This window comes from Xenopus tropicalis, chromosome 1, assembly GCF_000004195.4.
Source record: "Xenopus tropicalis strain Nigerian chromosome 1, UCB_Xtro_10.0, whole genome shotgun sequence".
Taxonomy (NCBI): Eukaryota; Metazoa; Chordata; class Amphibia; order Anura; family Pipidae; genus Xenopus; species Xenopus tropicalis.
The window spans coordinates 40,402,948-40,415,161 of NC_030677.2; the positions used below are offsets into that span (position 1 = coordinate 40,402,948).

A 12,214-nucleotide genomic window follows, 5' to 3' on the forward strand; every position below is an offset into this window, starting at 1 on the left:
TTATTAATATTTACATCTTATTTTACATATATTTGCATTGTCTCATGGGTTAATGATGTAGATGCTATTACTATTTTTCTATGGTGTGAAGCCCAAAGCTGGTTGATCAAACAGTGTAATGATACACATTGCCCCATAGGTTAATGATGCAGATGTTATGGTGTGCAGCCCACAAATGTTCGGTGGAATTGTGTAGAGCAGTGATGCCCAACCAGTACCAGTAGTTCATGAGCAACATGCTGCTCACCAACCCCCCCTTCCTATGATGTTGCTCCCAGTAGCCTCAAAATAGGTGCCCATTTTTACATCTCTGGTTTGGATACAAGTTTTGGAAGCACAGACACAAGTTTAGTCCTGTTTAGCCTCCTGCAGGCCAGCAGGCCACATGGGGCTACCAAATAGCCAATCACATTCCTTATGTGGCATCCCCAAATCATTTTTTTCATTCTTGAGTGGCTCACCAACACTTTTTACATGAGTAAAATAGGTTGGGGATCCCTGGTGTAGAGAAACACACCAGAGTCAGAATAGTGCAGCTGCTTAAACTGTTACCTACAGATTATAATTTGTTAATACAACAGACCACCCGGCACATAAAGTTGAAGTGCACTGTAAATCTTGTATGATGTATTTCACTTTATTAGACCACACAGTCTTAGTCATTGTTATATTTCTGGCCCTATAGGCACTGATAACAATTGATTTATTTAATCAGTTCTCAAGACCAATTTTTTTCTGCTTTCTGACTACAGACCAAAAGTTCTGAATAAGACCAAATTATGAATGTGGTGCTTTTCTGTACATAAAACCAACTCTTAAAGGGATTGTTTACCTTCTGGTCCATTTTTAGTATGTTATAGAATTACTCATTCGTTGCAACTTTTCAGTTGGACTTCATTTTTTATAGTTTTTAATTATTTGCATTCTTCTTCTGACTATTTCCAGCTTTCAAATGAGAGGCACTGACCCCAGCAGCCAAAAACCTATTGCTCTGTAAGGCTACAATTTTATTGTTACTGTTACTTTTCATTACTTATCTTTCTATTTAGGCCTTCCACTATTTATATCCCTATATGTCTCTCTTTCAAACCACTGCCTGGTTGCTATTTTATACTGGACACTAGCAACCAGAGGTGTGCACATAAGTAGTGCACAAAGCAGAAGACGCAGGTAAGGGTTAGGTGCAGGCAATACAATGGCAACATTTCGGGCTAAGGTCAGCTTGACTTTTTCTTGACCATCACTAGTATCATTCACAAAGATGAATTCAGAGTTTCCTTTTACTTACCGGTAAGTGTTCAAGTAAGGAAGTCACACTTTCAGATACATATATTATGTTTCCATCTGTCATAACTGCCAGGAAAAATCCATCCAGTGCCTGAATTGTAACAGAACATAAATTGCATGTTATAGCTGTATCTCAATTATGTACAGAAATCAGAATGGTCTAGAACTGAATGAGATTGTTAAGTGTAAACGATGATTAATTCTAGTGACTAAAGCCTGTACAAAAACAATTTGCTTCATACCACAGATAGCTACAACTGAAGGTTATACTGGGGGGTCCCTGGCTATGAATTACAGTGGATCAGAAGCAATATCCTTCAATAGACTGGCAGCAAATACACTGGGCACATTTTACCACAAAAAATCGATAGTAATTAAGTAGAATGTATATAGTTTGTGTATAAAAATAGCCAACAAATATTTCAGATTGCCCTGATATCGGTCTGTGCTTGGGCACAAAATAAATCTATGTTCAGGACATAATGTATTCAAATATACTAGAAAAATCTATTCAACTATTAACTGCATTTAGCATATGACCACATTCATTTAGGGAGTGTTTGCCTGCTAGCCCCTCCCCTTGTAATCCAGTCACTGCCAACAGACTGGATCAATAAGTATAATTACCAATTTGCCCAGCTCACAGCAAAATTGGTAACATCCAGTTTTTTAGGGAACATGTCAAACAGCACAAAATGCCTTTATGTTTCTTTTAGGTTAAGTTCATTGAAAGATAATCCTTATTTTAACAAGTATAAGTTCCAGTTAATATTAAGTACCACCTACCTCCAGCATGAGTTGAGTAAATTCCTCATTACTAAGGAACGTAGGTTTCCAGTCTTGTCGTATTTCACTAGCATCCGACTGTGCACTAATTTCTGCAGGGAATCATTATATAGCAAAATGTCAGCTATTATGCTTTAGGATTTAAAGGGAAAATGTAACAAGGGGTACAAAGTTTGCGCACCTATAGCAACCAATTAGCAGGTAGCATTAACCTATTTAAAAGCAGACATCTTATTGGTTGCCATGGGTTATTACACCTCAGCAAACTTGCATTATGGGGCTACAGATTCATTTTTCTTTGTTTACATTTTCTTGTCTGTGTTTCCTGCCTAGTACTACTCACTGGGAAGATCGAGCGTCTTGGATGCAGTTTATTCCAGGACTGTTCTGTTCTACATTATTTCTCTCAAATGTTATCCACATCTGCCAATTCTACAAGAATCTTACTTTCAAATGAGCCTTGGTCAAGTGATGAAAGCAGGAACCTTCTCACTAGTAAAGCAGGGCAAGCAAAGGAGAACAAAACTGGGGAAGTGGATCTTTGAGACTGCCAAGGCATTCTATTATTAATTATGCAAAGCTTCATGCATTAGGGACAGGAAGAGCTGGTAAAGATACTTGGATACAAGAATGGCACAAGACTAGATCTGCTCTAGGCGAACCTTTAATAGAATAAAGTCACTTGAGTTTCTGTGTTTCCATCAGACAGCAAGATGTGCTTTGAAATAAAATCCCACAGGGAACAAACTGTCAGTATAGAATTTATTATTCAGTAAAATGAGATAACTGGTCACAGGTGTAAATGTGCTTGCAAGGCACTGTAGCTATGAAAGAGCACATATACCTTTATGCTTCCGTAGGAAGTCAATGCTTTTCTGCAGCACAGTGGATTTGTCCATCCTTCGGGCATTGCCTGGCAACATAGAGCCAAGCTCCTTAATGAGAATATTGAACTGATCTCTTCTCCTTTTCTCCGATTTGTTCCGAGACACCCTGTTACACATAGACAGGCAAACATGTAAGAAAATGCAATCCTCTGACCTATGAAGCATCCAGACTGTATGGAAGTGGCACAGAGGTGTGATTTGGCAGAGAATGTGACTCACTCTTACGTACATCAAATTTATAAAAATAGGCTAATGTGTATAGCCTATTTATAGGGATGTATTCTAACCAACAGTATTTTTGTCACCTTTCACATAAAACTCCCAGCACCTTTCCAAGTACAGGAGTGTGAAGGGGCACAAGAGCACACCCCTTAGCACTCACCTACAAAGAATTTCCGCCCCCAGGACAACTGGCTTAGGGCAGGTGATAAGTACAAAGTGCCAATGCTAAATTGCATGTGTGAATCGGGCAGATAGGATGAGGGTGGGCAGACGCATACTTTCCTTCCCTTGCCCCTCTCCGGCAAATTATGCTTTGCGGGACATAGCAAAGTACAAAAAAAAAAAAAAAAGCCTCATTTCTGCCTGGTTTTGCACTTTATATGCTGTGTCCTGCATTGTAAATGAGGCCTTTTGTCTTTTTCCTTCTTCAAAGTCTCACTATCAATGTTACCCAACTTCAGCAATATTTTGTTTCCTCCTTTAAAGCTGGCCATACATTGACAGATCCACTTATTTGGTGAGGTCACCAAACAGAATTTTCCCCCCAATATGCCCACCTCAGGCCGAATTATTGGATTGCATTGATGGAATACAGGCTGTTGGGGTGAGAACTGCATCAATGTGATCCTCTTCCTGGGGGGGGGGATTTATAAACTCGCCCAATCAACATCTGGCTGATTTTCAAACAAATATCAGTCAGGCAGGTCTGTCTGAGGAACCCATACACAGGATGATAAGCTGTTGACTCACAGTGTCCAAGGAACACACCTCACAGAGGCTTATCAGAAATATACTGAAAACAACTGTGCTCTCAAGTTAAACACTGGAACTTTTGCTATTCCCCAACACAGGGCAAGAAAGAATGTAGCATGTGAGATATGGATTATCTAACAGTGACTCAACAAGATGCTTCCATAAGCGCTTGTATAAACGGCACATACTGTTGAACATGGACAGAACATGGAAGAAACAATAAGAGGATATCCTGTACAAGGCAACTAAAAACTCAATGCAGTTTTACACACAGCACAGGGGTCCGCATTGTGATTAAGGCAGTGCAGATTAGGACCAGGAAGTCACTTGGAATTAATAAAAAAAGCAGTACAAAATACATAATCTTTTTTGGAAACAGGCTGAATGGGAAGGATAATAAATTATAAGTGAAGACCAAATGAATAGTTGCTTAGAACAACTCAATTTAACAGTTAATCTAGAGCTCACCATTGCATTAATATATGCAGACAACTGATAAAGGGTGGCTTGCTTTGCTTCCAACGCCTCTTAGCCATTGCTCTTCATAAGGTCATCATTTGGCAAAATACTGGATACTTGGCCAGTTCTTTTTCATACATGACCCGTAGTACAACACAATAGCAATCTCTTTGTTAACTCTTCCAGAACTTCCAGCAGCTGTTGCTGATATACATCAAATGGGAATCTATTTGTATGTCCCAACTCCTAGGTTAGTTATCCCTAGTCTTCACAATACTACACACGGTAGACAATTTTTATTACCAAGTATTTATATAGCACCAACTTATTCTGCATTGCTGTATCCATAAAACATATAGAATTACATACAAAGCAACCAATAACCAATACAAGAGGTAACTGGGGCCCATTCACATTATACTACCAACAGTCTGCAACAAGTTGTGGCAAGGTGCTGGTGCAAATGGGGGATTTGGGGGGAATTTTAATAGCCGCAAACATAAAAAAAACGAAATTAGTCACAAAAGACTGCTTCCAAAAAAGCACAACCCATGAAACTCAGGCATCCATGTATTCAACCGGTACCCACTGGCCATAGACCTTTTGGGGTTTATTGCTGTTTTACAGGAAAATCTGTTGCAATCAAACACCAAATGACATTAGTCTTAAATCCGCAGAGATAACTCTCTACACAGGGCATGTAAATCAGGCACAGAGAAGCTAGATATTCTATCAGGACCATTATCTGGTATGCCTGGTCACCCTAATCCTGAAGAAGGTCTCACCATTATAATCCGGTACACAAGTGTTATCAAGAAATTCATATCAGTAAATACGGTTTACAAATATTCATGACTTAACATAATTAATTAACATAATTAACACAGTTGTACAGGTACCATATAAAGTATTGTCCATTAAATAACAAGCAATTATTAGTCTTTCCTTAACAAGAAAGGCAAAGTCAGCCATTCCACATATGAAATCTGGTAAGGCATACCTCTTTGCTTTATCCTTGTCATCTTCTTCCACAAGTCCATCAAAAATACTACCGTCATCTCTATGACAGGAAGACACAACTGTTGTTAGTGTATATAGCACAACTATAAATAGGAGGCTTACTTATGCTTTTTAGCCTGATGTACAGATAGCAGGCTGTTACTAAATTTTTACTGCTAAGCTGGGAAACTCTCAAGATATTGGCCATCCAGCTGTTGTTTTGTTCTTAGAATCCATAGTTGGCTGGAAATACTGGGATTTAAAGGTTACCCAGTCACAAGCTACACATGGACAGAACTTAGATAGTGCTTGCAAGGTCAATGTGAGGCATGTTGCACTGATATGCAGCAAGGTTACTGAAATAACTTGGCTATCTAGGCCTAGAAAAAATTAAATATTTAACACATTTCTATTTAACACATTTCGAAACAGAATCGTTCAGGAGGGGCAGAGTCAGCACCTTTTAGTATTAACCCATGTATGGTCACCTAAAGATGCAAGTCATGAACAGAGTGAGATTAGTAGGTGCTACTTGTGTAACTGGTTAGAAACAGGATTTCTCTTGGTGATATTCTATCATGCCACTAACGAAATCAGCATAAACTAATTGAAGCCAGCTTTAGGGCTCTGGCACACGGGGAGATTAGTCGCCAGTGACAAGAGATATTTGTTGCTAATCTCCCCGAACTACCATCCCACCGGCGAAAATGTAAGTCGCTGGTGGGATGGCACACGCTGCGCACGAGGCATTTTCGGCAAATCACGAAGTTGCCTCGCGAGGCATTTTCAGCGATTTGCAGAAATCGCCTGCGCAGCGTGTGCCATCCCACCGGCGACTTACATTTTTGCCGGTGGGATGGTAGTTCGGGGAGATTAGTCGCCCGTGACAAGGGAGATTTGTGTGCCAGAGCCCTTAAGCAAGAGGTAATAAATTTCCCTGGGTGGCATAAACTGAACAAGAGGCATAACCACTCAGTCTCCAGCATGGCTCCTTCCCACTATGACCAAAGTCAGGCTAAACGCCCTGTATCCCCTCGGCACTCGGTATGCAGGCTGAAAATGTTCCGAAGGTAAACAGTTCTAGCAAAAACAACCATAGGCTGCGTTATCATTTTTCAACTTGTGAATGTGTTCAACAAACCGTACAGAAATTGGATACAGGCAGATAACAAAAGGAAAACTACTCAGTCCAAAAAAAAAGTTAAGTAGCAAACAAATCTGCAACAAAATAATATGGAGGCAGATTCTACTTTTATTACATTTACCTGTCTGCAGTGGAGCTCATCTTATGTATGCTTATGGAAAGGAGAAGAAAAGGTCACACTTTAGCCTCGTAGGAGACATTTGTAGACTTATCTGCAAAGAGAAACATACACATTGTCAGAATATTGAGAGAAAAAAAAATGTCCTCTGTTCTGATTTTGTACATCATTCAATATAATGTATAGATTTATTTTCATCACTGTATTTGCCTCTACATGACATGCTAATTATAAATAACATTTACAACCCAAGTATTTTCTAATGTTACTATGACAAGATTCGAGAGTTGATGTCCACCTGTTAACAGCTAGCTTTACACAAAAGCCTGCTCCACTACACGCAGTCCACCAAGAGACATTTCCAGGCAAGACTGTATGCATACCAATGGCATCAAAATAAATACTAAAATTCTGATCTGTTGGGGCCCCACAACTGCAAGTTTGGCCATCAATTGGCTAACCTGGAGGTTAAAGGGGTTGTTTACCTTTAATTTAACTTTTAGTATTATGTAGAGTGATCATCTGAGACAATTTGCAATTGGTCTTCATTTTTTTTTTACATTATATCTGGTTTAGGAATTACTTAGCTTTTTGTTCAGCAGCTCTCTAGTCAGGAATTGTAGCAACTAGAGTCCAAATTACCCTAGCAATCAGGCAGTGGTGTAAGTGCCAGATTGGAATATGAATAGGAGTGGTCTGAATAGAAAGCTAAGTAATAACACATAGCAATAACAACAAAATCGTTGCCTCACAGAGCAAGTGTTTTTTTTGCTTCTGGGGAAAAAAATCTGGAAATAGTTGGAAGAAGACAACAAATAATTTGAAAACTATAAAATAAAATGAAGACCATCTGAAAAGTTGCTAAGAACTGTTCATTTTGTAAAATACTAAAAGTTAACTTGAAGGTGAACTGCCCCTTTAAAGGGTCATCCCCCTCCTACTTCTCCTAAGATCTGCTTTTTTAATCAGTGTATGTTGCCCATCCATATGGTGAACAAATCCCAAATGGTCTATATACAAATCACAAGGCAAGCAGCCCATCTGTGAGCCCTATCCCTGAACGTAAAAGCTGTAAGAGAGATTACACAGAGGCACAGCTGCCTGACCACCATAAATCTGACAAGTTCTCTGTCAAGTACTTCTAGTTTCTGTGTCAGGTTAGATACCAAGAAGTCAGACTGCATCCCTGGGCCAGACTAACGTAATGTATATTATACAAATATATATTATTTAGTTTGTTTGCAAAATGTAAATACCACAGGGTATTGAAATTTCCTTGTGGGGGTTAGAGGTAAGGTTTTACCTGTTACCTAACACAAACTGTTTTGGGGGGGGGGGGGAAGATAAGCAGATTAACAGAAGGAACAGTTCAATGTAAAAATGAAACTGGATAAAATAAACTGCGCAAACTAAAAAATATTTGTAATATAGTTAGTTAGGCAAAAATGTAATCTATAAAGGCTGGAGTGAGCAGATGTCTATCATAATGGCCAGAACTCTACTTCCTGCTTTCAGCTCTCTAAACTCTCAGTTAGTCAGTGACTTTAGGGGGGCCACATGGGACATAACTGTGCAGTTAGTTTGTGAGCATACAGGTCAGATTCAAATGTAAACTAACTGAACAGTTATGTCCCATATGGGCTTCTTGACTGGCTCATTCCCGCCCCCTCCGCACCACGCAAGCGCGACAAGCGATCTTTTAAACTCCAATACTCGCCACAAATCCGGGCCTGCCCCCCTCAAGTCACCAATTGGTTATGGACTGCTAACAGCTTAGAGAGCTGTAAAGGAGGAAGTAGTGTTATGGCCATTATGTTAGACATCTGCTCACTCCAGACTTTATAGATTACATTTTTGCTTAACTAACTATATTGAATTTTTTTTTATTTTGTTCCTTTAAAAGCACCCTTTGGTTCCTTCTATAGTTGAGCACCATACATATCCTGAACTAGGGCACATGTAATATACCTTCCTATTTATATACAGGTATCGGACCGCTTATCCGGAAACCCTTTCTTTACAGGGCTCAGCATTTTTTTTCCTATGAGGCTTCTGATCATCTGAACAGGAGAAATATGGGGAGGCTTAAGGGCACTATTGAGAGAACTGAAGGTATGCCTGCAGCTTGAGATTAAAGCTGGCCATACACGTGGCGATCTCACGATGTTTCGTACGACCGTCGGTCGCACGAAACATCGTCAGATCCGCCACACACCATTCAGGGCTGAATCGGCAGGTAAGGAGGTAGAAACAATAGGATTTCTACCTCCTTCTGCCGATTCAGCTCTGAAGGGAGAATTTTGGTCAGGCGCCTTCTATGGCGCCCGATCAAAATTTTCTAACCTGGCTGATCGGCGAGTCGACCGATATCAGCAGCTTCCTGCGATATCGGTCGGCTCGCTGACATGCCATACACGCACCGATTATCGTACGAAACGAGGTTTCGTACGATAATATCGGTGCGTGTATGGCCACCTTTACTCTTTATTAGCCTTTCCTTCTCTTTTAAAGCAGTCTGCCATTGGTATTCATTTTTTACGCCTTTGTTTGCTTTGTAATTTTTGTCCTGCAGTTCCCCAGTTCTATATTTAAATGTTACTAGGAACTGTTGCCACAGCAACCAGCCAGCCAGTCAGACTGGAATATGCAAAAAGACCCAAACCAGGAACATAAGTAATAAAAATAAGAAAATAAAGTGACTGCACCAATCGGATTCAATTTGAGTAGTTGCAGAATAAACATCACACTCAGAAAATCCAAGTAAATTACAATGAAGACAATAAAAATCCTTAGGAGTTCAGAGCTGCTAATTGAAGCAAAATAAATGGTGGGAAATTGATCTGGGAGTAGCTGACTTAATATGGCAAAGTATGTGAGGCATTCTCAAACACTTTAGAGCAATACTAGCCCAAAGCCACATATCATGTATCACGTGTGCACCTAATTCTCTGCACTGTAACATCCAACAAACACACACAATAAAGCAAAGCTATCCATGGGGATGGGGAGGGGTTAGATGCAGCAAATCAAGAGGGTTTGCAAGACTGTTGGGTACAAAGCACACTTGTCAATAATGAGATAAGGAGGAAAAGGATATACAGCATATATAATATACACTTTTCCTCTTATTATTGAGGTAGAAGTTGTTTTTGGTTGGATGCCTTTTCCTTTCTAATCTTGTTACTCGACTTTTATCTCTATTGCATAATTTAGGGCGGCCAACTGGGGCAGAAGCTGATGATCTATATCTCTATATATATAAATCTCAATAATACTTGTTATTGTCGAACATTACCTTATAGCACTCTAGCTCAGGAAAATGAACTGGTCGCAGGACGAGTGGTCTATTAGACAGAAGCTTCAGCTCTAGTTCTGTGAAGCAGCAGCATTTCTAATTTCAACTCTGCAAGAGACAAAATAATCAAATCTAAAAGTTGAAAACATGAATATGTCCCTCTCACAAAACCATAAATGAAGTTAGTGTACATGTATATTTTAAATGGGGTTATTGGGATATGACCACTTACAACAACGAGATAATAGCAAGGCAGCTGTTTGCAGATTTTTTTTACTCATTAGCTTTCAGTGTGTTATAACTTAAGGAATAATTATCTGCTCTTAGAGACTGGCTTGCATTCTCGCCGGTGGGATGGCATTTCGGGGAGATTATTCTCCCGCGACAAGGGAGATTTGTCGCGGGCGACTAGTCTCCCCGTGTGCCAGAGCCCTAAAATGACTTTATCTAATATTACTACACTCAAGGCTTGGACAAATACAAATTAACTAAAGGAAGGGTTTGTATTTAGGGCTCTGGCACATGGGGAGATTAGTCGCCCGAAACAAATCTCCCTGTTCGCGGGCGACTAATCTCCCCGAGTTGCCATCCCACCAGCGAACATGTAAGTCGCCGGTGGGATGGTACACGCTGCGCAGGCGATTTCGGCTGACATTTTCAGCGATTTGCCAAAATCGCGCTGCCGCGTGTGACATCCCACCGGCGACTTACATGTTAGCCGGTGGGATGGCAACTGATGGCAACTCGGGGAGATTAGTCGCCCGCGAACAGGGAGATTTGTCACAGGCGACTAATCTCCCCGTGTGCCAGAGCCTTTATAAGCTTTTATTTATAAAGCAGCATAGACTATAGCACTGCACAGTTTAGCATAAAGAGAGACATGTATTGAAATCAGAAATGCTTGGTGAAGAACAAACCTAGCATCTGCAGAAGGCATCAGCAATCATTTATATACAGCACCAACATGCATTTGCGAATGTGAGCTCTTATAGGCAGGCTTCTCTTTTACTCTTATATCAGTTATTGCTTGCTTTCTCTGTAAATCTGTATGCTGAATATATACACACATTTGTTGTACAGTGCTGTGGAATATGTTGATGCTTTTTAAAGGTTTATTAATAATAATGACGCATCTAAACCGCATAAATACACCAAAATAGAAGGAGAATTTTGTATGTTCCGACACATACCTAAAAGGAGCAAAGGGCAGCCTAAAAATAAAGAAGCGCTCTATAGCTGCTATAGTACTACAGTTATTGATATAAAATAAAACAGCCCCACTATTAAATCTGTCTCACAAATTATCATTTATACTTTCATTTAATTTTGACCTCTTATTACCTTAACCCAAAGATTCTACTTTACATCTATGCCTGAACAGAGAGATCTACAGCTTTTGGCTCTGCATCCTTAGATTTAAGGTGGCCTTACAATTACGATCTTTCCTGCAACCAAATCGTTCCCACCCTCCACTGACGTTTGGGGCTGAATACTCAGATATGGAGGTAGAAACAATAGGGATTCCACCTCTACCCGATGATTCAGCCCTAAAAAGCAGATTTTGCTTGGGCGCCATCAACAGAGGCCGATCAAAATCTTTTGTCCCTCCCGATCATCGAGATGACGGATATTCAAAGCTTTTGTGATACTGGTCGTCTCGCCAATCCGCCATACATGCACCGAATATCATACAAAACCTTGTTTTGTATGATAATGTCAGTGCGTGTATGGTCAGCTTTACACCTCCCAGCAGATGCGGCCAAACATCTGTAACTTGCTAATCTGTATATGCACAAGACAGAAGCCATTTTTTTAAAGAAGGAAACACTGGGGGGGAAGGAATATTAGGCACCCCTCAGCGATTAAGATTGCTTACCTGATACTTCAAGCTAGTGCTCCTATTAGCAGAAAAGCACACCAGCCCCGGGTACATGCAGGCGAGCGATTCTCTTTCTTCCATCTCCTTTTGCTGAGATCTCGGGGCCCACACACGCGCAGTAGAGACATAAAGCCAACTTTTTTGAAAAGCGCACTTTAAAGGACAAGGAAAGGCAAAGTCACTTGGGGATGCCAAAATGTTAGGCACCCCCAAGTGACTTTAATCGATTACCTTGTACCCCGGGCTGGTGCCCCTGTTAGGAGAAAACAGCACCAGTCCGGGGTACCTGTAGCGATGCGCTTCCTCCTTCCTACTGTGTTTAGCTGCGACTATGCGATAGGCACATGCGCAGTAGAGTGAAAAGCTGACTTCTCTGCTAAAGTTC

The 12,214-nt window shown here is 40.4% G+C and overlaps 1 protein-coding gene across 1 annotated transcript in view; it reads right to left on the minus strand.

The window, feature by feature from the left end:
* Positions 1-12,214, minus strand: part of clock (clock circadian regulator) — a 47,819-nt gene that overhangs the window by 19,715 nt on the left and 15,890 nt on the right. The window contains 6 exon segments of the mRNA NM_001128655.1: positions 1,289-1,378; positions 2,074-2,165; positions 2,918-3,066; positions 5,395-5,454; positions 6,659-6,749; positions 9,951-10,058. Coding sequence (NP_001122127.1) covers positions 1,289-1,378; positions 2,074-2,165; positions 2,918-3,066; positions 5,395-5,454; positions 6,659-6,678 — 411 coding nt within the window. The 5' untranslated portion in view covers positions 6,679-6,749; positions 9,951-10,058.